This window comes from Pelecanus crispus, chromosome 8, assembly GCF_030463565.1.
Source record: "Pelecanus crispus isolate bPelCri1 chromosome 8, bPelCri1.pri, whole genome shotgun sequence".
Lineage (NCBI taxonomy): Eukaryota > Metazoa > Chordata > Aves > Pelecaniformes > Pelecanidae > Pelecanus > Pelecanus crispus.
Window position 1 is genome coordinate 25,393,421 of NC_134650.1, and position 18,808 is coordinate 25,412,228.

An 18,808-nucleotide genomic window follows, 5' to 3' on the forward strand; every position below is an offset into this window, starting at 1 on the left:
TGACAGCTGGAGAACAGCAGCAGGATGTATTTAACTTTCTGTTATTGTAAGCTATAAAGCCCATAAAGAAAATGGCAGTGTAGTAAACTGTTTATTCTATGAAGTCTTTATTTAACTCAGAATAGTTGATCTCTGTGACGGTTCTAATAATGGCTAAAAGCAGTATCAGAGTATGTCAAGAGTCTAATTTTAGTGAGGCTTTTCCATCCCAAGTCTGTGGCTCAGTCATCCTTTCTTCTTTCTCTATTCCTTCCACTTAGTGTCAGTCCCATTCATCAGTTCTGGTTTTGTGGCTTTTTTTGGGGAGCATAACTACTTTTCAGTGTTATCTCTGTACAAACCTCAGACTCTAGCGCAGTAAACTGATTTGAGTGTAGCTCAGAACATAATTCAAAAAAACATATATATTCAACTTGAGCAGTACTAATTTTTTCTCAAATGGCCTGCTGATGACTTCAATATGAGGAATTCTTCTATTTTAATTAGATCTTAGCCTGAGATTATGCAGTTTCAATCTGAATCAGCTGAAACTTTAATGAAGTCTGGAAGGTTGAGGGGGATTTGGAACTTTGTGGGGTGGGGTTCTCCCTGTGGGATAACTTGTTTTGGCTCTAGATTAACCCCTAACTCCTCTGAAAATGGAGGGTATGCTCTAGATCTGTCTTGAATTTTATCTATACTATACTGCCTGAATGAAGCAAGTCAAAGCATGGCATTTTAGATTATTACCCTCATTGGTTGCTTCCTAAATTAGTGTGACTACAAAAAGCCATTTATGCTCTCAAGAATACCATTTATGACATCCTTTAAAGCTGACAGCATCTTAAATTTGTGATGGGGATGTGGGCTCTTTTTTGGGGGGCATGTCTCTTTAGTCCCGAATTCTAAAGTCTAAACCAGCCCTTTTCTTTTGGAAAGGGTGTGAGTTTTAGGACACTGGAAGAAGATTAGACAGCAGTAGTGCTATATGTGCTGATTGGTATTGTTTGCCTTTGTCTACTATTGAAGTTCTTATTGCTATAGGTAGCTCCCTTCTGTACATCCAGAGGTATCCCGAGTTGTTGATCACAACAATGACCAGCAATCTAGTGGTAACTTTAAAGTTACAAATCTTGGGTATGTTGAAATTCTCTTCCCATCTGCTCTTTATTTTCTTCTTATCTTAAAAGATAGCCATGCTGTCTGTAATATGATGCTAACTTTAGTAATGTAGTGTAAAAATAATTTGTCATACTGTATTGAGTTAGGGGGAAAACTGTATCTGTCAGTAATGTTGAAGAGATTTCTGCTTTTTCTTTTTCAGGATGCATTACAAAAGTTAACTGAAATATTAAACTTAAGTGGAGCTGCTGCTTGCCAGGATGCTTGTCACCCTGCCAAACACCGGAATACAACTGCAGTACTGGGCTGCTTAGCAGAGAAGTTAGCAGGTAAAGCTGTGGGATTCTTGTGAAAGCTTGCATTTGGCTTGCTGAAGCACCTTCTGCTTTAGCGCCCATGATGCAGACTAGTTCAGAAATGTTTTCTTAGAACTGAATAATGTTCTGCATCAAGGGAAGACCTTGTGTGACAGGTGTGACCAAGTCTAATGCTTGATTAAAATGTTAAACAGTCACTAGCTTGGGTCTGAATAAGCCATTCACAATCCCAGATACTTAAAAAGAACAAATCTTTCTGATGTGCGGTTAGTGATTGTGGATTGATGGTTTTTTGTGGTATATTGCCTTAGCAGTGGTAATCAGTCTTTTCTGTGGACCTACTCTGGCTGTGTGTGAATTACTGAGAACGTGTAGTTCTTCAGCCAGTAGGCAGGAGCATCAAATTAGTAGTGTCGGAGGCTGAATAGAAACAAAAAGGAGAGATGCTCTTTCTGCTAAGCATGTATTATTCTACTGTAGTTAGCTGAAAAGATTCTCTCTTCTGTGCTACTTAAAATTGCTGGGATTCTATTTTAAGGTGACTTTTCATATAGAACTCTTTATTCCCTGTCATTTCTAGTACCCTGCTGGAAACTGATGATTAAGTTTCCTTCCTGCTCATGGTCAGTTTTGTATCTAGGTTTTTTTTTTCTCCTTTTCTGAAAGCGGACAGGAAAAGGAGGAAATAGTGATTGTCTGGTATCACCTAATGGTTATTAAAAAATAGTTTCAATATTTCTGTCAAAAAAAAAAAAAAGTAAAGAACAAGGGCAGAAAGCATTTTTGTACTATAATACTTAAACCCTGTTATACTAAGTCAAAATGAGATTCTGTATCTACTTTTCTCTTAGTGGTCACGGAACAGTTCTCATCATATCAGCTCAGGCAGCAAATCAGTTAATGCTGTGTTGGAACCCTTTGCAATTTTTTAGAGTTTGTAGATGATAGTTTTGATTCCCTTGTATCTCTCTCTTGATTAAGCAGATGGTATTTCAGGGCATTTTTTTAAATTGGCTGCTTGCAATGGTGCTGCTGCAAATTGTATAATTAACTATCAAGCAAGCTATATTAGACGCTCAGTTTTGCTTATTTTGGGCTCTTGATAAGTGGAGCTAGTCTTTATACTTTGACTCTGGAAGTAAAGGGGAGCCAGTCTCTTTCTGAAAGTAATGAGCATAAAAACTCTAGGCAGAGGCTGATGAAGTCTTACTTCAAAAACAGCGTGGCTAGAACTCTGTACCCATTTACAGTAGGTAAACTGAAGACGTTTGTAATTTGGCAGTAACCGTGGAATTATTAAATGTGTGGCAAATATTTGACTGGGAACAATGATAATTGTTCTATATTATAGTTCTGCTTCGCTGTGAAGTTCTTGGATGTTCTTTAATTTGTTGCCTTGTGTTTAAAAGTTCTGCGCGATGATGAGTATATGGTAGTTCCCATGGATGGATTTAATTTTTAATTTTCTCGTAGGTCCTGCAAGTATAGGCTTACTCAGCCCAGGCATATTGGAATATTTACTTCAGAGCTTGGTAAGTGTCTTCAATCTTTTTGTATGTATCCATACATAGCAATTATAATGCAATTTATTTTTATTATTACTGTGAAAAGTTAGGGTCGTGTTTGGTAAATACTAGTAATGCATGTTATAGAAAGTTGAGATTCCAGAAAGTCTGTGGGATCTCCATCCTTAGAGATAATTGGAAGTCAATAGGACAAGGCACTGAGCAGCCTGGAGGGTAGACTAGATGACCTTTGGAGGTCCCTTTCAACGTAAAGCATTCTGTGACAGACTAACAGCTTTTCCTATCCATCTGTGCTGGGTATTTATTAAATAACTTTTCTTACTGCCTATGTTTAGAACTTCCAGTCCCATCCAACAGTGATGCTTTTTGCACTAATAGCCCTGGAGAAGTTTGCACAAACAAGTAAGTATTCGCCTGCTACTGCTCTTAACAGTCATACTATGGCTTCTGCTGCGTGATTGTCACTTGCTTCATCTGATAATGCTTGTGAGCATGAGAAAGATTAGATTGGTGGGAACACAAATGTAGAAGAGAAATGTAGAAACCAACACCCCCAGGACCTTTTCACCCAGGCAGCTTCCCAGCCACTCTTCCCCAAGCCTGTAGCGTTGCATGGGGTTGTTGTGACCCAAGTGCAGGACCCAGCACTTGGCCTTGTTGAACCTCATACAATTGGCCTCGGCCCATCGATCCAGCCTGTCCAGGTCCCTCTGCAGGGCCATCCTACCCTCCAGCAGATCGACACTCCCACCCAGTTTGGTGTCGTCTGCAAACTTACTGAGGGCGCACTCAATCCCCTCATCCAGATTGTTGATAAAGATGTTAAACAAGACTGGCCGCAAAACAGAGCCCTAGGGAACACAGCTTGTGACCAGTCGCCAGCTGGACGTAACTCCATTCACCACAACTCTCTGGGCTTGGCCACCCAGCCAGTTTTTTACCCAGCGAAGAGTACACTCGTCCAAGCCATGAGCCACCAGCTTCCTTAGGAGAATGCTGTGGGAGACGGTGTCAAAGGCTTTGCTGAAGTCCAGGTAGATGACATCCACAGCCTTTCCTTCATGCACCAGGCCGGTCACCAGGTCATAGAAGGAGATCAGGTTGGTCAAGTAGGACCTGCCTTTCATGAACCCATGCTGGCTGGGCCTGATCCCCTAATAAATCTGTTTTAGAAAGATGGAGAGCAGCTGTGATCTAATAGTCCCTTGATGATGCAGCTCTGTGCTGAGAAGTGGTATATCTGAATGTTAAGTTCATTTCATGTCTGCTTGGGGAAAGAATTTCATGCTGTTTGTAATACTGAGGTTTAAAGGTGTGTGTGGGGGTGTTCTACTGCATTTGTAGAATGTTACTATTTTTAACTAAACTTATCCCTAGTTGATAGCAATTATTCTTTTTTGCTCTTAAATTGCAGGTGAAAATAAAATGACAGTTTCAGAATCGTGCATTAGTGACCAACTGATCTTGCTAGAGAAATGGACAGATAATCCAGACTATTTAAAACGCCAGGTTGGATTCTGTGCCCAGTGGAGTTTAGACAATCTGTGTAGGTATAATGAAGGGATAGATTCATTTAGTATTAATCACTTCTCCAAAGAGATGGAGGACTACGTTGTGTTTGTTTTGTATAAGTACTTATTGTAAATATACCTGACTGTATTTGTAATTACTCTTCTTAAAAAAAGAAAGGGAAATAAATCCAGTGTAATTGTATGGAAAGGAAATTTTGGCAAGGAAAATGTTTGTGAAAGGAAGTGGTTTGTACTCTGCAAGTTGGAGCTGCAATGAAAATTCTTCTTTGCACTGCATTTTCTGTACCTCACACTTCAGCAGATGTGCTGAGTAGCTAAATAGTGCAGCTCTGTCTCTCTGTGGAACAAGTGGATTACTGACATATCCTAGTGACAGTCATGACTGTGGTCATACCCCAGCAGTGCTGAAAGAATTATTAAAGACTTTTTAAAGTAAAGATACGGTCTTGTGACCAAAAGTGAAAAGTGTTTGACAAAGCACTTTACTAGATCTGTCCTTTTGGATGACTAACAGTCATCCAATTCGCTTGTTTAGTTATGATTTCAAAGGTGAAGCAACTCTAAGGACCTTGTAGTTTCTAATGCCTTTTAGATAAATTTGGGCTTTATGGGGCTTTAGTCAGCTTATGCAATACCAATGTCAGTTGTGTTTAGTAAACATCTGTATAAGTGTTGTAGCAAACTTGGGATATATGAAGGGTCCTAAGGTAAGATCTCTGATTAGTAAATTAACATGCATGTGTCAGCAATTTGACATTGGGCAAGAGAAATGCTTCTGATCCTTCCATGTGAAAAGGGGATGCAGGGAGAAAGAGCTGCTTTACTTCAGTTCAAGTTCATCACCTACCTGAAAATGAGAGGGTAAAAGACTTCAAATCCTTGTTTTCCCCTTCTTCCCCATCCCTAAAATCTTTTCCACTGTGATGAATCAGAAAAACTCTGCCAACTGAACATACAAATACAGTGGTAAATCCTGAAACAGTGCTATCTTGGTATGAACTTGGATGCCTTACATTTGCCTGTGGGTTTCCTGAAAGTAGTAATTAGATTGTAGGAGCTCTAGTCAGTGGTATAGGTTGTTAGAGGATATTTAACACACAGTGTATTGGAAATGATGCTGTTTTCATGCAGGCAAAATACCAATATTTCATTCAGTTATGCCAAAAATTAACTGCCTACTAGAGGGATTGATTGCCACTGTGTGAAATGTTTAAAATGAGGTTTTGCTGCAGCAGTGATTAAAACTAGTTTTATTTTGCAGTTTTAAAAGAAGGCAGGCAGTTTACATATGAGAAAGTTGACTTGACCAACATTAGGGCTATGCTGAACAGTAACGATGTCAGTGAATACCTGAAGATCTCACCGCACGGATTAGAGGTAGGATGTCACTTCATGATTTCAACCTAAAAAGGAGCCTGAAGAAAAAGGCAGGTTTCAACTGTTTTTGTTTGCTACTTGCTCCTGTGATTTCCTAGAATGAATCAAAGTTCTCTGCCAGCTTTGTATAGAACACTTGCTTTGTCAGTGGGTTGTAACATCGCTGCACTGATCTAAATTGTAGAAGTGTTCACAGGAAAGTAACACCTGTATCTGTGCCCCAAAACTTCAAAAAAGTGAGGAGATTCTTAAGAGTCAGCTGGCTTTTCACTCATTTTGACTGAAATTGTTCACAAAGTATAATTCCTAGTGTTTGTTTTGCCTAGTCTTGAAAAGGCCATAGCAGTAGGATTTTTGTCTCAGCCATATGTGGTTTGGTTGTTTTCCTTCCTCTGTTAATTTTTCTAATTCATGTAACATGAAATACCTCTCAGTCCTTTGTACCAGGAGTCAGCTAACAGCCAATGATTTAGGTCTTCCTGTCTTGGTTGCCTTCATCTTTAAATCTTTAGATTGACTCTGTCAACTCTCTACGAGTTTTTTTTTGTTTGTGGTTTGGTGTTTTGTTTTTTTTTTTCCCTTCCTGTGGCCTACCACTGAACAATTTTCAGTCTTGCCTACTTGCTAGTTTGTGTGACAATTACTGCTATAAAGAGAGGTCACTTTCTGTCTGAAGTGCCTCTAGAATTATGCTGGTGTATTCTTATATGCAAGAAAATTGATCCAGGGAAGAAAGGGGATTGTTTGAATGCTAATTTGGTAGAAACCTAACTTTTGGTTTGGTTTTGGTAGGCTCGATGTGATGCCTCATCCTTTGAAAGCGTTAGATGTACGTTCTGTGTTGATTCTGGAGTTTGGTACTATGAAGTTACAGTCATTACTTCGGGAGTGATGCAGATAGGATGGGCTACCAAAGACAGCAAATTTCTCAATCATGTGAGTACATGTAATGTAATCTAGCTGATGATGTAACTTCAGTACTTTTCTACTTACAACACCTATGAAAACAGCTGTGGTTATTCTGTGGTAGTAACTGAACACGTGTGTGTTCTTTTTTCTGTACTTTCATGAAGCTATTTTTGATGAAGTTAGTGGTACAAGAAAAGGCTGTATTGTCATTGCTATAGACTGACACTGTTCGCACAAGTAAAGCATAGCTGCCTGCAGATTATCGTACACTCACTTTTACACAGGTCACAAAGCAGCCATTTGATTACCCTTTCTAACATACTTTCATATTAAATTAACTTTCACAAGGGAAATAATTATTTAAATTGACTCTGGGATAGCATGGTATCATTGGATCTGCTGGTAGTAGTAATATGGTACAGTTTGGTATGTGATGGCTTCTTTTTAATTAAAAATAAGGATTACAAAAAGATTTAACCCTCTACCTTCTTGCCTTTATTCTGATAATGTAGAATAAGTACCCCATCTTATTGTATATTTGCTTTGCTCTTCCTCTCATCCAGATAACTTAGTATCTTATTCTTAATTCTAAGTATTCTTCTTCCTGATATTTTACCTTTAAAATTATGTACTTATTAGCATTAAAGCAAAATGTGCCATGTGCACCTATAGTTGAAGAATAATCTCAAATCTTAGTAGAGATGTAACTAGGACTTTTTCGTCTTAAATCTTCATGGTAACTCTGGACGGCTGTTGTAAACTTGGTACGCTGTAGCATATTTGCTTCAGTATTTCCATAATACTAAGAAAGTGTAATGATTACTACCCAAAAAACTTCTCTGCTTCAGCTTAGAGAGGACTTTCCATATTATCAACCTTCCAAACTTTCATTAAAGTTCATTAAAGTGCAAGCTAGAATTTTAGTACAAAAGGCATGTATGGCCCAGCTTACCACCACTGACCAGAATGGAAATACAGGGCTGGGATTTTAAGTTGACAGTTCTACTGGCTGAGCCTGAGTAAGAAATATACCCTTAGCCCTACTTCATTGTTGTAATTGCATGGCTTTCTGTTCCTGCTTGGAATTTAATTTAGGAGAATAATTTTTTATATATATATGTGTGTGTGTGTATATATATGTATATAAAAAAAATGTAGAGATAAGCAGTTAAAACTGCTCATTTCTGATTATTATACAAAAAAGTCATTCTACAGCTGAGTCAAATGCAGAGGCTAATATGAAGATAGGCCAAAAAAATACATGTGAGTAAATATTGATGGTGCGGGGTATGAGAAAAATTTATCAAGGAGACAGAACAAACACTGGTGGCAAGAAACCTAACAGGAATGGGAGCATAGCTTTTCTCACAGTTAACTTAAGTCTTCCTGTGAGTTCAGTAGTCTTGCTCTGTTTCTTCTCATTATTCATGTAAATAGCATTGTCCTCTGCTGGTTTATAACATGCATATATCTCTACATCACATCTAAAGTCCAGTCCCACATTTCTAGCATGGAACTGCAAGTGTGATTTGAATTTAAAAAAAAACCACAAAACAAAACAACAAAGCAAAAAAACCCCACCCAAAACCCAAAAAAAACCCCAACAAAACCAAAAAAACACAACCAAACAAAAATACCATACAGACCTGTCCTGAGCACAGGCATTGTAGACATTGAGTGTAATGGAAACTGTTTGAAATAAAAGGCCATGTGTCTGCCTTTAGACTGCTAAGAGGCTTAAAAGATTTTTCCCACTTACTGTTAAGGAGCTTGGTGTATATGCATTCTTCTGTCTGTGCTTCCTGTACAAGGTATGAATATAAGAGATGTCACAGCTGTGAGCAGGATGATTTTCTGTTGCTACAACTGTTTTGCTGGTGGCTAAGTGCTACTGTTCATCAAGTGTCTACCTGAAATACAAGGGTATTATCTTCTGGGTATGTCACAGAATCATCAGAGTAGCCATATGCTCTTTATTTACAGCATGTGTAAAAAAAGACTAGTCCTAAATATGACGTTAAACACCCATTAGCTGGGCTTAGCTTTAATTTGGGACATCTGAGGCTTGTGTAATCAGACACTGTCTGGCATTTGCACTCCAGACAAACCATGCTGAGCACACGGAAGTTATCTTCCATAACACTTTTGGGTTTCGTGTTTGCACTCTCCTACGTGACAAATTCTTCTCCCACTCTGAAACTGTTAGTTTTGCATTTGTCTTGGACCTTGGGACTATCACTTGATAACCTTTTCACAAATTGAGGGAGGCTGGCACTGAAAGGGACACAATACGCAACAGATTCAGTGAAGGGAATATGAGTTTGTTCTCTTTCTGTGTACTGATGTTCTGGTGGCACTTGGATATCTTGGGGGAGGGTATGGGGGAAGTCTGGTACTGGGACTTCAGGATAAGAGAGTGATTACACTTCTATGTTGACTTTTTGAGATGTAAAAAGTCAGCTATTTGGGTACTAGCCTTGTGATTTTTAAATAGTTTAATAGACAGGAGTGATTTGAGCTCACAGAGAATGAAAAACACTTTGGAGACAATATTCCCCCTCTTCCACTCCTCACCCCAACAAATTCCTTTTGATGTGAAAACGAAACTAAGACTGGTTTGAAAAAATTATCATCACGGGGGTGGGAGAAACCCTTCCTGCTCTTGGATGAATGCTTTAGTTGAACAAAAATAAACTTTAGCCCCTCTGTGTGAGGAATGGCTGCAGACTGAAAGGCTTTACTCTTTTTCTAAAGGAAGGTTATGGCATCGGGGACGATGAATACTCCTGTGCATACGATGGCTGCCGGCAGCTGATTTGGTATAATGCCAGAAGTAAACCACATTCCCATCCCTGTTGGAAAGAAGGTATTCTGTACATCTTCTGCTGTTTATCCTAGCTGGATTTCTGCACAGGATTTTTTCCTCTTGCAGGTGTCTAGAAAACAGTTTGTTAGTAGGTGCGAACAGAGCAGTTACTGCCTAATCATGATGATACTAAAGGTCTAATAATCATTGCGCCTTTACTAGTATTTGCAGTGGTTTAAATGTACAAACTGGGCACCACACTCTGTTCGACAATCTGTGTAAAGAGAATCTTGGTGGTTAAATGCTTTTTCTTTTCATAGGCAGAGTACAAATTGTAGCACCAACTAATAATGTTGCTGGACACTTAATCATAAGACTTTTTTTCCAGATGTTTGTAGTCCTACAAAACAGGGTTGAAATCTTCCTTTCAGGGTTGAAAGAGTTATTTTAGAAAAGGGAAAAAATCTTGATCTCTGAATTGGACCTTTTTTTTTTTTAAGGAGGAGTTGCACTGTTTTGCTTACTTTAAATTCTTGGATAACTATTTGGACAGCAAAGTTCTGTTCTTGATCTCAGCTTTGAAATCTTGGTAGGAGTCTGTGCATGCCATGCTTGTGTGAACTGTGCCATCTTCTATTAAAAACTTCTCCCAAGGATGGCTAAATTAAAACACCTCTTAAAAATAAATAGCACAAACGTATTAGAAACTTAGACTTCAGCAAGTATGTGTTCTAAGGATGTCTTCAGCAGGTTTAAAATAGCCAACAAGAGACAGAGTGCAGCTTTTTTCTGGCTTTGGGAAATACTCTGCAATATTTCTACTACTATGTAATATTAATGCTCTGGCAGACTAAATTAATTTTTTTTTGTCCTGGGTTTTTTTCTTTAGTTACTATCTGTATCAATGTCTCTTCATTTATACTTTTGCAAAGAGTTTAAGTGAGACAACTCATAGTGCGATATACACTTAAAACAATAACTGTTTCAGCTGTTGGCATTTAACAGAAGTGAAATATTGAAATTATCTTTCTTTTGCATGTAAGGAGACACAATAGGATTTCTACTAGACTTGCAAGAAAAGCAAATGATCTTCTATTTAAATGGAAACCAGCTTCCTGCTGAGAAGCAAGTATTTTCATCTGCTGTGTAAGTATGTGCTCATTTGGAAGGACAGTGACTTGTGTGGATAATTGTTTTAATTATATGAAGTGTTTCCTATTTGAGATGTAAATTCATATTTGCTTACCTGAAGCCATCATTAAGGAGGTTTCCCAATTGAAAGTTGCTTAGAAATCAGTGAGAAGAATGTAATTTTACAGGTAGATTTCAGGGTCCAGAATACTTTGGACCTTCCAAAGGTTCAGCTCTGTTTTCTAATGAGCAGAGCATTGAAATAGAATGAGGCTGTAGCAAAGATGAACAAATTTCTAGTAGTGCTTGAGGAATTTTTGATCTTTTAAAAAGTAAAGCCTCGGTCCAGTAAATGCTGAAGAGTGCGTATTAACTTACTGCTGTTCACTGGGGCCAGTTCCTGTAGTAGCATACTGAATATTCATGGAAGGCTGTCTCTTGGTAGCATTACAAGGTGTTAGGCTTATTTTGCCAACTCTGTTAAAATTAACACATGGCTAACTCCTCTGACCCTCATGGATAAGTTCAGCCTTTTAGTTCTGAAAAGATCAGCTGGTGTGATACCTGAGAAAGAAGCTTCCTATGCAGCTTAATTAAACATTACAGCACTTCGTAAATTAATACTACTAATGCTAATAATTTCATTCATGTGTTATCCTCAAAACAAAGTTCAAGATGCAAGCAGAGAGTAGTTGAGTTTAAAGAGTTGCAGAGTATCTTGTCTATTCAGCTTGCAGTACACTGTTCTTCAGGTAGAGTATGTCATTTATGAACTCAACAGATTCTGTTACTTGGTTAGAACTTAAGGTACTACTCGACTTGGACCCTTTCAGTAAATAAAACTGAAAGAGGTGATAGTTGTGGTGTTTTTACGAAGTGTCTGTGTGGCTGTGAAAAGACAGCTGTGCTGAGGTAATCCTGCTAGAGCAAGGAGGAACAGATGGGCGTTATGCTAAGAGCTCAGACATGGATTCATCCTCCATGGGTCCCATACAACAAGTGTGTGGGAGTTGGAAGTTCCCCAGAGTTGTGCCTGCTCAAATAAAGCAGCAGGAGTGGTGGACATGGAGGTGTCCCTTGCAGTTGGTACTGCTCCTCACAAATGCTACTAAACAGCAGTTGTTTGGAAGAAAAATGCTTTTTCCAGTGCTGAAGGAGATACCTGAGCTGATCAGTGTAAAGGAGGATCAGGTTGTACAGATGTACATATCTGCTCCTAGTGTAAGTGTGACTAATCCTAGTTGTAGATTAGGCAGCCTTTATTAGCTGACTCAGTAGTAAATTCAGATAAACCCTGAGAGTAAATTCAGAAGTTGAGAACTAAACAAGGGAAGTATGGGCAGCTGAAACTGGATGTGTTTCGAGGCTTTTCTCCCAATTAGCTGTAGAACACTTCTACTGAAGGAACTTGTCTCTTTGTTTCAGGGTATATTTTTGTCTGGTAATAATAGTAACCTGTCTTGAAAGCTCTATTATTGTTCAAGTCATTCTAAAATGTCTGTTGTTAACCATATTGCAGATCTGGCTTTTTTGCTGCAGCTAGTTTCATGTCCTATCAACAATGCGAGTTCAACTTTGGGGCAAAACCTTTCAAATACCCACCATCCGTGAAGTTTAGTACCTTTAATGATTATGCCTTTCTGACAGCAGAAGAGAAAATCATTTTGCCCAGGTAATCCTCCTGTGTAGTTTGAGTGTGTTTGCATACAGAGAAATAAAATGGCTCACTTCTGAGTTGCATAGTCTTATGTTGTACTTGGCAAAGTTATCTTTTATGGGGTCACACCTCCATAGGTCTCTTCAGAAAAGGATTAGACTATAGGCTCCAGTGCAACTTAATGAGTTGGGTGGGAGATACACTAAAAACAGTTTACTGTGCAGTACTAGTTAATTTAATTTAGCTTATTATTACAAAAAAGTATTTTAATTTAATGGATTTTGGTTGTGTAAGTGCCTCCTGCTGTCTAAGAATGATTAGGTTGGTTGAGGAGGTATAGTCTTAATTAAAAAAAAAAAAAACAACTTATTTTAAAATTGACCTAACTTGTGATGTTGGCAGCATGGAGGTACTGAATGACTGTAAGACTTGAAGTTGTCCTTTTCTGACTGAGATGAAAAATTTCACCATTTGTGAATGATAGTACCAACAAGTTTAGAAATGCTTTCCCACCTAAATATAAATCAAGCCAGATAGAAACAGGTTTGGATACATTTTTCCTTAACTTACCAACTTTCTGACAGGAATGAAAATTAATAGCTTTTCTGGTTTAGGTCATTAGTAATAAAATAATTTACTGGAACACAAACAGTAACAGTATACAGTGTAATCTGGGATATAGCGTACCCCAGATTTGAATCTTTGTCTAAAGACGGCCCTCTAGAGTGGTGCTGATGTACGTGGTTGAAATAATCTTTTGTTTCATCTAATTAAGTGGGTGCGGGGGTTATTGGACGTGGGTACCCCTGGCTATAATAACATTCAGAGACTGGTTTTGAATTAGCTAGCTGTTTGATCAAGTGTACTTGAGGTACTTAAGTATCTTAGTGTTTAAAAAGAAAACAAAAAAATACATTAATCTTGGGTCTGAGTCATGCGTTCATGAAGTTTCAGGCTTGTGTTACTGTATTTATGCAGAGAAAATCAAATGCAACTTGCAAGACCATTTTGTACTTACAGATAGCCAGAGTAATTTACACCTGCTTGTGACTGCAGGTGCTTTAAGTGAGAGTCTGATTTAATCCTTTAAGATGATCTGTTAGTTACCATTCTTGGTCAGCCCCCTTTTCAAATTAAGTGTTCTTCTGTCTTATTAGTGTCATGCACTAGATGAGGTGTCTGCAGTTTTTAGCTGATGATCAGATGTGATTGTTACTGATGTCATTCTGGCACTACTCTTAACAGCTCTGACAGCTAATGCTTATTTGATTGTGCCAAAAGGTATAGAGAGAAACTGGGGGAAACTGGTTTCCTGTTGATGCCTGACTGGAGAAACTTGGCATCCTGTGTTAGAGCCTATTTAATATGTGATAGCACTGAAAGGCTCCATTCAAGGTTGGACACTGTTGCTCTTTGTGTAAAGAAAGATCATCCCTACCCTACAGCCTGAACTGTTTGGAAGTAAGCCAATCCTAAATTTAAAGAGAGCTTTGATCTTAAAAGTGATAGGGGAAAAAAGGAAAAGGGTCTGAGTGGACCCTAATTATCCATCACAGGACTTAACATAACCTCATGTAGAGTTGTGCCGAATTTAATGCATCTAGTGTGGGGCGTAGTCTGGGCTAGACATGTCACCCTGCCATTGAACAGTTTTGATGTGTAGTGTATGTGTTCCAAATCTTAAATGTCTTATTTCATCAAATGGGGGATTTTTATCCATTTACTCTCCCTTGTGGCAGTTGCCATACTGGGCTGTTGATTTTATTTTCAATTTCTATTATTTTAAACTGTGTTACAGCATTATGGGGTTTTTGAATTTTGTTGATACATGGGTTTGTAGCTTATTTTCTTTTCTTCTTAACTCTTAAGTACACAGATACTAAAGAAGAAATTTTGAAGTGTTCAGCTGTGGGAGCTAGAAGAATTGTAATCTAACGCCCTTTTGTCCCTTTCTGACAGACCAGAATAGGGAGTTGAAGATTGCTCTGAACATCTCTGGGTTAAGCCTTTTTTTGTGGGAAGTTATGATCGATGTTTATCAGCAGTAGTGTTGAGTAGCACAGGCAAGTGTTGCATTGGTCTTGATGCAATACTCAGAATAGTTATGAATCTATTGTTTTGAGTCAAACTAATGTGTGTGTGTGTTGTGGGGGGTGTCTCTTTCTTCAGACACAGGCGCCTGGCTTTGTTGAAGCAAGTGAGTATCCGAGAGAACTGCTGCACGCTTTGCTGTGATGAGGTGGCAGACACAGAACTCAGGCCATGTGGACACAGGTAAAATCTTAAGAATAACCCAAAACCAAAGAAACAGGAAACTGTGTGTGTGAGAGAGACATTCAGCTTAGGTGAGACTAGATGCAGTCCCTGCTTATCTTGATTGACCCCCTTAGCATACAGGAAATAACCCCTCCTTTTAAGGATGTGACAAGTTGAGGTTAAGCATAGTTTTTCTCCTGTTCCCCCCACCCTACCCCTGAGCAGATTTAATCCCTAATTGCGTGTGTGTTTGGGGTTGGGGAAGTACTGTACTGTACGTATGCTACCCCTGGGCTACTGAGTCTTAATTCCCTGATATCAAAGGTTTTACTGATGAGTACTTGTTTAGTACTGGTGCTGTGAAATCCAGATCACATGAGGAGAGCAAAAAATTCATTATGTACTCAAATACTCATTAAATGTTCAACAAACGGATTGTCTCAAGTCACAAATTCCTCTAAAAGCTAAAAATGGGACAGCAGTATGAGTAATACCATAATAGCACTTTCCTGCCTTTAAGCAGCCTACTAGGAAATTAATCCAGTTAAGTCCAGTTCCTTAGTGTTTTTGGAGCACTCGTGTAAGCAGTCTTGCCATGGGTCTAGATGCTGGAAAGTTTAAAAACAGAAGAGATCTGCCCGGTGTGTGTCAACAAGAAGTTCAGACAGCTTCACACAGGGCACTGGGACTGATGTTCTCCAGACAGAGCAAGTGTTAATCTTAACAAAATCATGCAAGTGTAATCCCGACCAACTGCACTAGCAGTTTCGGGTCTGTAAGATGCTGAGCAGCAGCAGTTCCTCTCAAAGCCTGTGGATCCACAACACCTGACTTGCAATTCCTAATCTCCACACTGAAAGGCTTATCTTGACTGTGTTTCTAGCAGGCTAACTAAACTGCTTAGTGCTTGGATTTTTTTTTTTTTCCTAGTTTTTCATACTGTAAATGCAGGCTTTAACTGATTTTTCTTCTCCTTCAGTGACCTGTGCATGGAGTGTGCCTTGCAACTGGAGACCTGCCCTTTGTGTCGACAGGAAATACAAACCCGAGTCAGACAGATCTCTCACATTTCATGACACGTGGAGAAATACCACAGACTTGTTTTTAATGAACTCCAACCAATACTGAAAGGGGAAAGCATCTCTAACCAATCTTTACGCACACAGAACCATAGCCACGGCCAGATTTCATGCTAAACTGTCATCTGTTTATCTTAAAATGAAATCTTTAATAAGCTATTTCAAGTTGCCAGCAATAGGAGCTGGTTTCAACAGTAAGGAGAGCTGGTAGGTCAGCGTGCTTATGGCTATTGGTTCTTCCAAGCAAGACCATAGGAGAGTGTCTCTCTTCTTCCCCCTTTCCTTCTTGCCTGTCGCAAGTGCTGAAAAAATTTGCACTGGAAGTACACATACAATGCATTTTAGAAAAGAAGAGAAAAGAAGTATCTCCTAAAACAGGGCTGTGCTGTCTTGTGCTTGAAAGTCTCTATTTTTGGCAGAAGTCAGTACTGAAAAGAGAATGCCAATGTTTTCCTGTTTAATGTAGCCTCCTGCTGGTCAGAGACTCTGTATTTTCCGACAGTGGATATTAAACTGCTCAAAGACTTAATCTGTACATGGACAGATTTGAAAAGATAATGTGGAGACTGTAGAGAAACTCACGTGTTAATAACTTGGTGATTCCAAAGAATGTTCTGATTTGGTTTTAAATGTTAAAAGATTGGTGGTATTTTCGAGTATGTAATGTTTCTGATGCTTTTAACTTCAGCACCCACTTTTTTTGTGAGGATATAATTTTCAGGAGGTATTCTTAACTAATTACAATGCTGGACTGGAATTAATTTGATATTCTGGGTATTTTTTAAGGTATCGCCAAACATCTTTTTTAATCAGTGTTGGTTTTGAAAGCTATGTTCACTTTGGAAATACTGAGCTATCTTAAAAGATTGGAGGAGATTTTGGGCCAGTTTATTTAAAAAGAAACATTATTTGGATAGCAAGTTCAGTCTTATTCTGTAACTCTTTAAAAACGCACCTTGCTTGGCATGTGTCAGTCCTGCTCTGAGCAGGTTTGGGGCCACACTTCATATTTTTGGTAGAGATCATACAGTGGGAATCTCTGCTCCACTTTAATTATGCATTTGTGACATTTGTATGTTAAGGATGCATTTCAGCAGGCAGCTTTTGACTGTTTTCCTAGGTTTCTACAAGGAATAAGGGTTCACAGCTGGTGTCGATGAAGTAGCACAACAATCAGTGGAGTTACACTTATTTTGCACCAACTGAAGATATGACTCGGTCTCTTCCAAGATTTGTACAGGTTTCTTTAAATTATCTGGCTATATAGTAGAACATTACTAATTCACACACAATTTACACCAAAATCATCCCACTTCTTGGCAGTGATTCAACAGCAGAGGCTGTTGTAGCGAATCCTTGTGCTGCAATGTATCTTAATTTTTAAAATTGTTTATTATCTTTATCGTACTGTCAAGTATTAACAAAGCAGAGCTGAGGCAGCTGCTTCCTGCTGGGCACTCTTGCTTCCTACTGACCTAAATAGGAGCTGAGAGCTCCGCACGCAGGTCCCAGAATCAAGCTCCCTGGCAACTCCTTTCACCTTCTGCCTTTGCTAACTCAAGGGTGCTGAATTTTGTCCAGAGTTTTGTTGTTTTTTTTTTTAAAAAAAAAAAAAGGAAAAAAGTGTCTGCATTGAACCTCTGGTGTACAATGTGTGAATTAGGAAAGTTCTGTCCATCATTTTCTTGTTGCCCTTTTTCCAAATATAGACTGAATCCAAAACCGCAGTGCTGGTGAGTCTTTTTGCTGAAATGTGAATTCTCTTCCCCCTTGGATGCCTGTTTTGATTAAAGTCAGACTGGAAAATCTGTGCCACAAGGACCTCGTTCCCTCACTGACTGTACTTAGAATGTTTTGCTGTAATCCATGTTGCCAGTCAGGGCTGAGTCCCTTCATGCTCAGTGCTGAACAAGCAAACATATGAACGCCATCGCTGCTGCCACAAGGATTTTAGAATTTCAGAATCACTTGAAATGAAGTTTTAAATGCTTCCAAATGCAATGATAGGTTTTTATCCTTAAGGTGCAAAGATACAAACCATACTTTAGGGAATAGGTGGGACAGAACCATTTTGAACTCTGCCTTAATAGATTCTAGTAACTTCAGGGCTTTGGTTTCCCTGGCCAGGATTAACTGAGGTAAAATTTTCAGAAGTGCCTGATTTGTATCAGCTGCTGTATGAGATTTAAGCTCTTAAGGCCCAGGTCCACAAAGGCTTCTAGGTGTCTGGTGTCCTCTTGAAATGAAGGTGACCTAAGAGCCTCGCTGCCTTTGTGGATGTGGGACTAAGTGTCTGTGTTCTTTGTTGAGAAGATATGAATGCTTTGGAAAATTTTGCCCCAGACTGTCTTCCATGCAGCTGGTGTTGCGCAGAGGAAGCCAACGGTGCCAGAGGAGGAGGGAGCTGTGTTGCAGAGAACTGTCCTGTTCATTTCACAAAGACTGTACAATTCGACTGGCTTTCTGCTGAAATCCATGATGGGGACATCTTTGTAAAGCTCAATCCTCCATGACTGGTCCCTGCACACCCAAAAGGCTCTGAGGCCGGGGAGGGGACACAATGGCTCCATAGGCCCTGAGAAGGGGAAATGAATTGTAGTGAAGTTGTCCGTTCCAACAATAAAAACGTCTTGAAGGCTATTTGTTGTTAATTACTTCATTGCTGTTGAGAGCTGGGGTTACAAACATTTTGATGCTGGAGGGTGATACAAGCAGACTGCAGAAGCAGGAGCTGCCCCTTGAACAAGAAGTTGACTCTGAGGCAGAAAGGCAAGTCCAGCACCAGGTGGGTGTCTGCACTTGGGTGAAACATTCGAGCACAGCCACCTGCCGGGGTGACACAAATTATGCCCGGGGTTAGGTGGGCTTGTGTGCCTCAGGCTCTGGCTTAGAGTGCTGTCCTCTAGCCCCCAGGGCCCTGCTTTGTGAAGGGAAAACACATTTTAATAACGGTGGGGGGCGGGCTGCGTGCATCATAACAAAGCACGTTATCTATGTTTTCTTTTTATTTTTTTCCTAGGACAGCCTTTTGATGCCTGAACACTAAACTCAGCTTAGGACGCCGGTGCCATCCGCCCCCTCAAACTTCACGACCCTCCATGGCGGCGGGCACCGCCT

The 18,808-nt window shown here is 39.4% G+C and overlaps 1 protein-coding gene across 4 annotated transcripts in view; it reads left to right on the forward strand.

The window, feature by feature from the left end:
• Nucleotides 1-18,808, forward strand: part of RSPRY1 (ring finger and SPRY domain containing 1) — a 281,438-nt gene that overhangs the window by 21,394 nt on the left and 241,236 nt on the right. Inside the window, exons 6-16 of one of the 4 annotated variants that reach the window (XM_075715462.1) lie at nt 1,304-1,430; nt 2,892-2,950; nt 3,280-3,346; nt 4,359-4,490; nt 5,738-5,853; nt 6,646-6,789; nt 9,517-9,628; nt 10,612-10,714; nt 12,219-12,371; nt 14,526-14,630; nt 15,592-17,855. In XM_075715462.1, coding sequence (XP_075571577.1) covers nt 1,304-1,430; nt 2,892-2,950; nt 3,280-3,346; nt 4,359-4,490; nt 5,738-5,853; nt 6,646-6,789; nt 9,517-9,628; nt 10,612-10,714; nt 12,219-12,371; nt 14,526-14,630; nt 15,592-15,688 — 1,215 coding nt within the window. In that variant the 3' untranslated portion in view covers nt 15,689-17,855. Of the gene's footprint in view, nt 1-1,303; nt 1,431-2,891; nt 2,951-3,279; nt 3,347-4,358; nt 4,491-5,737; nt 5,854-6,645; nt 6,790-9,516; nt 9,629-10,611; nt 10,715-12,218; nt 12,372-13,637; nt 13,818-14,525; nt 14,631-15,591; nt 17,856-18,808 lie in introns of those variants that run through there. The other 3 variants (XM_075715463.1, XM_075715465.1, XM_075715464.1) reach the window with 3 other exon arrangements.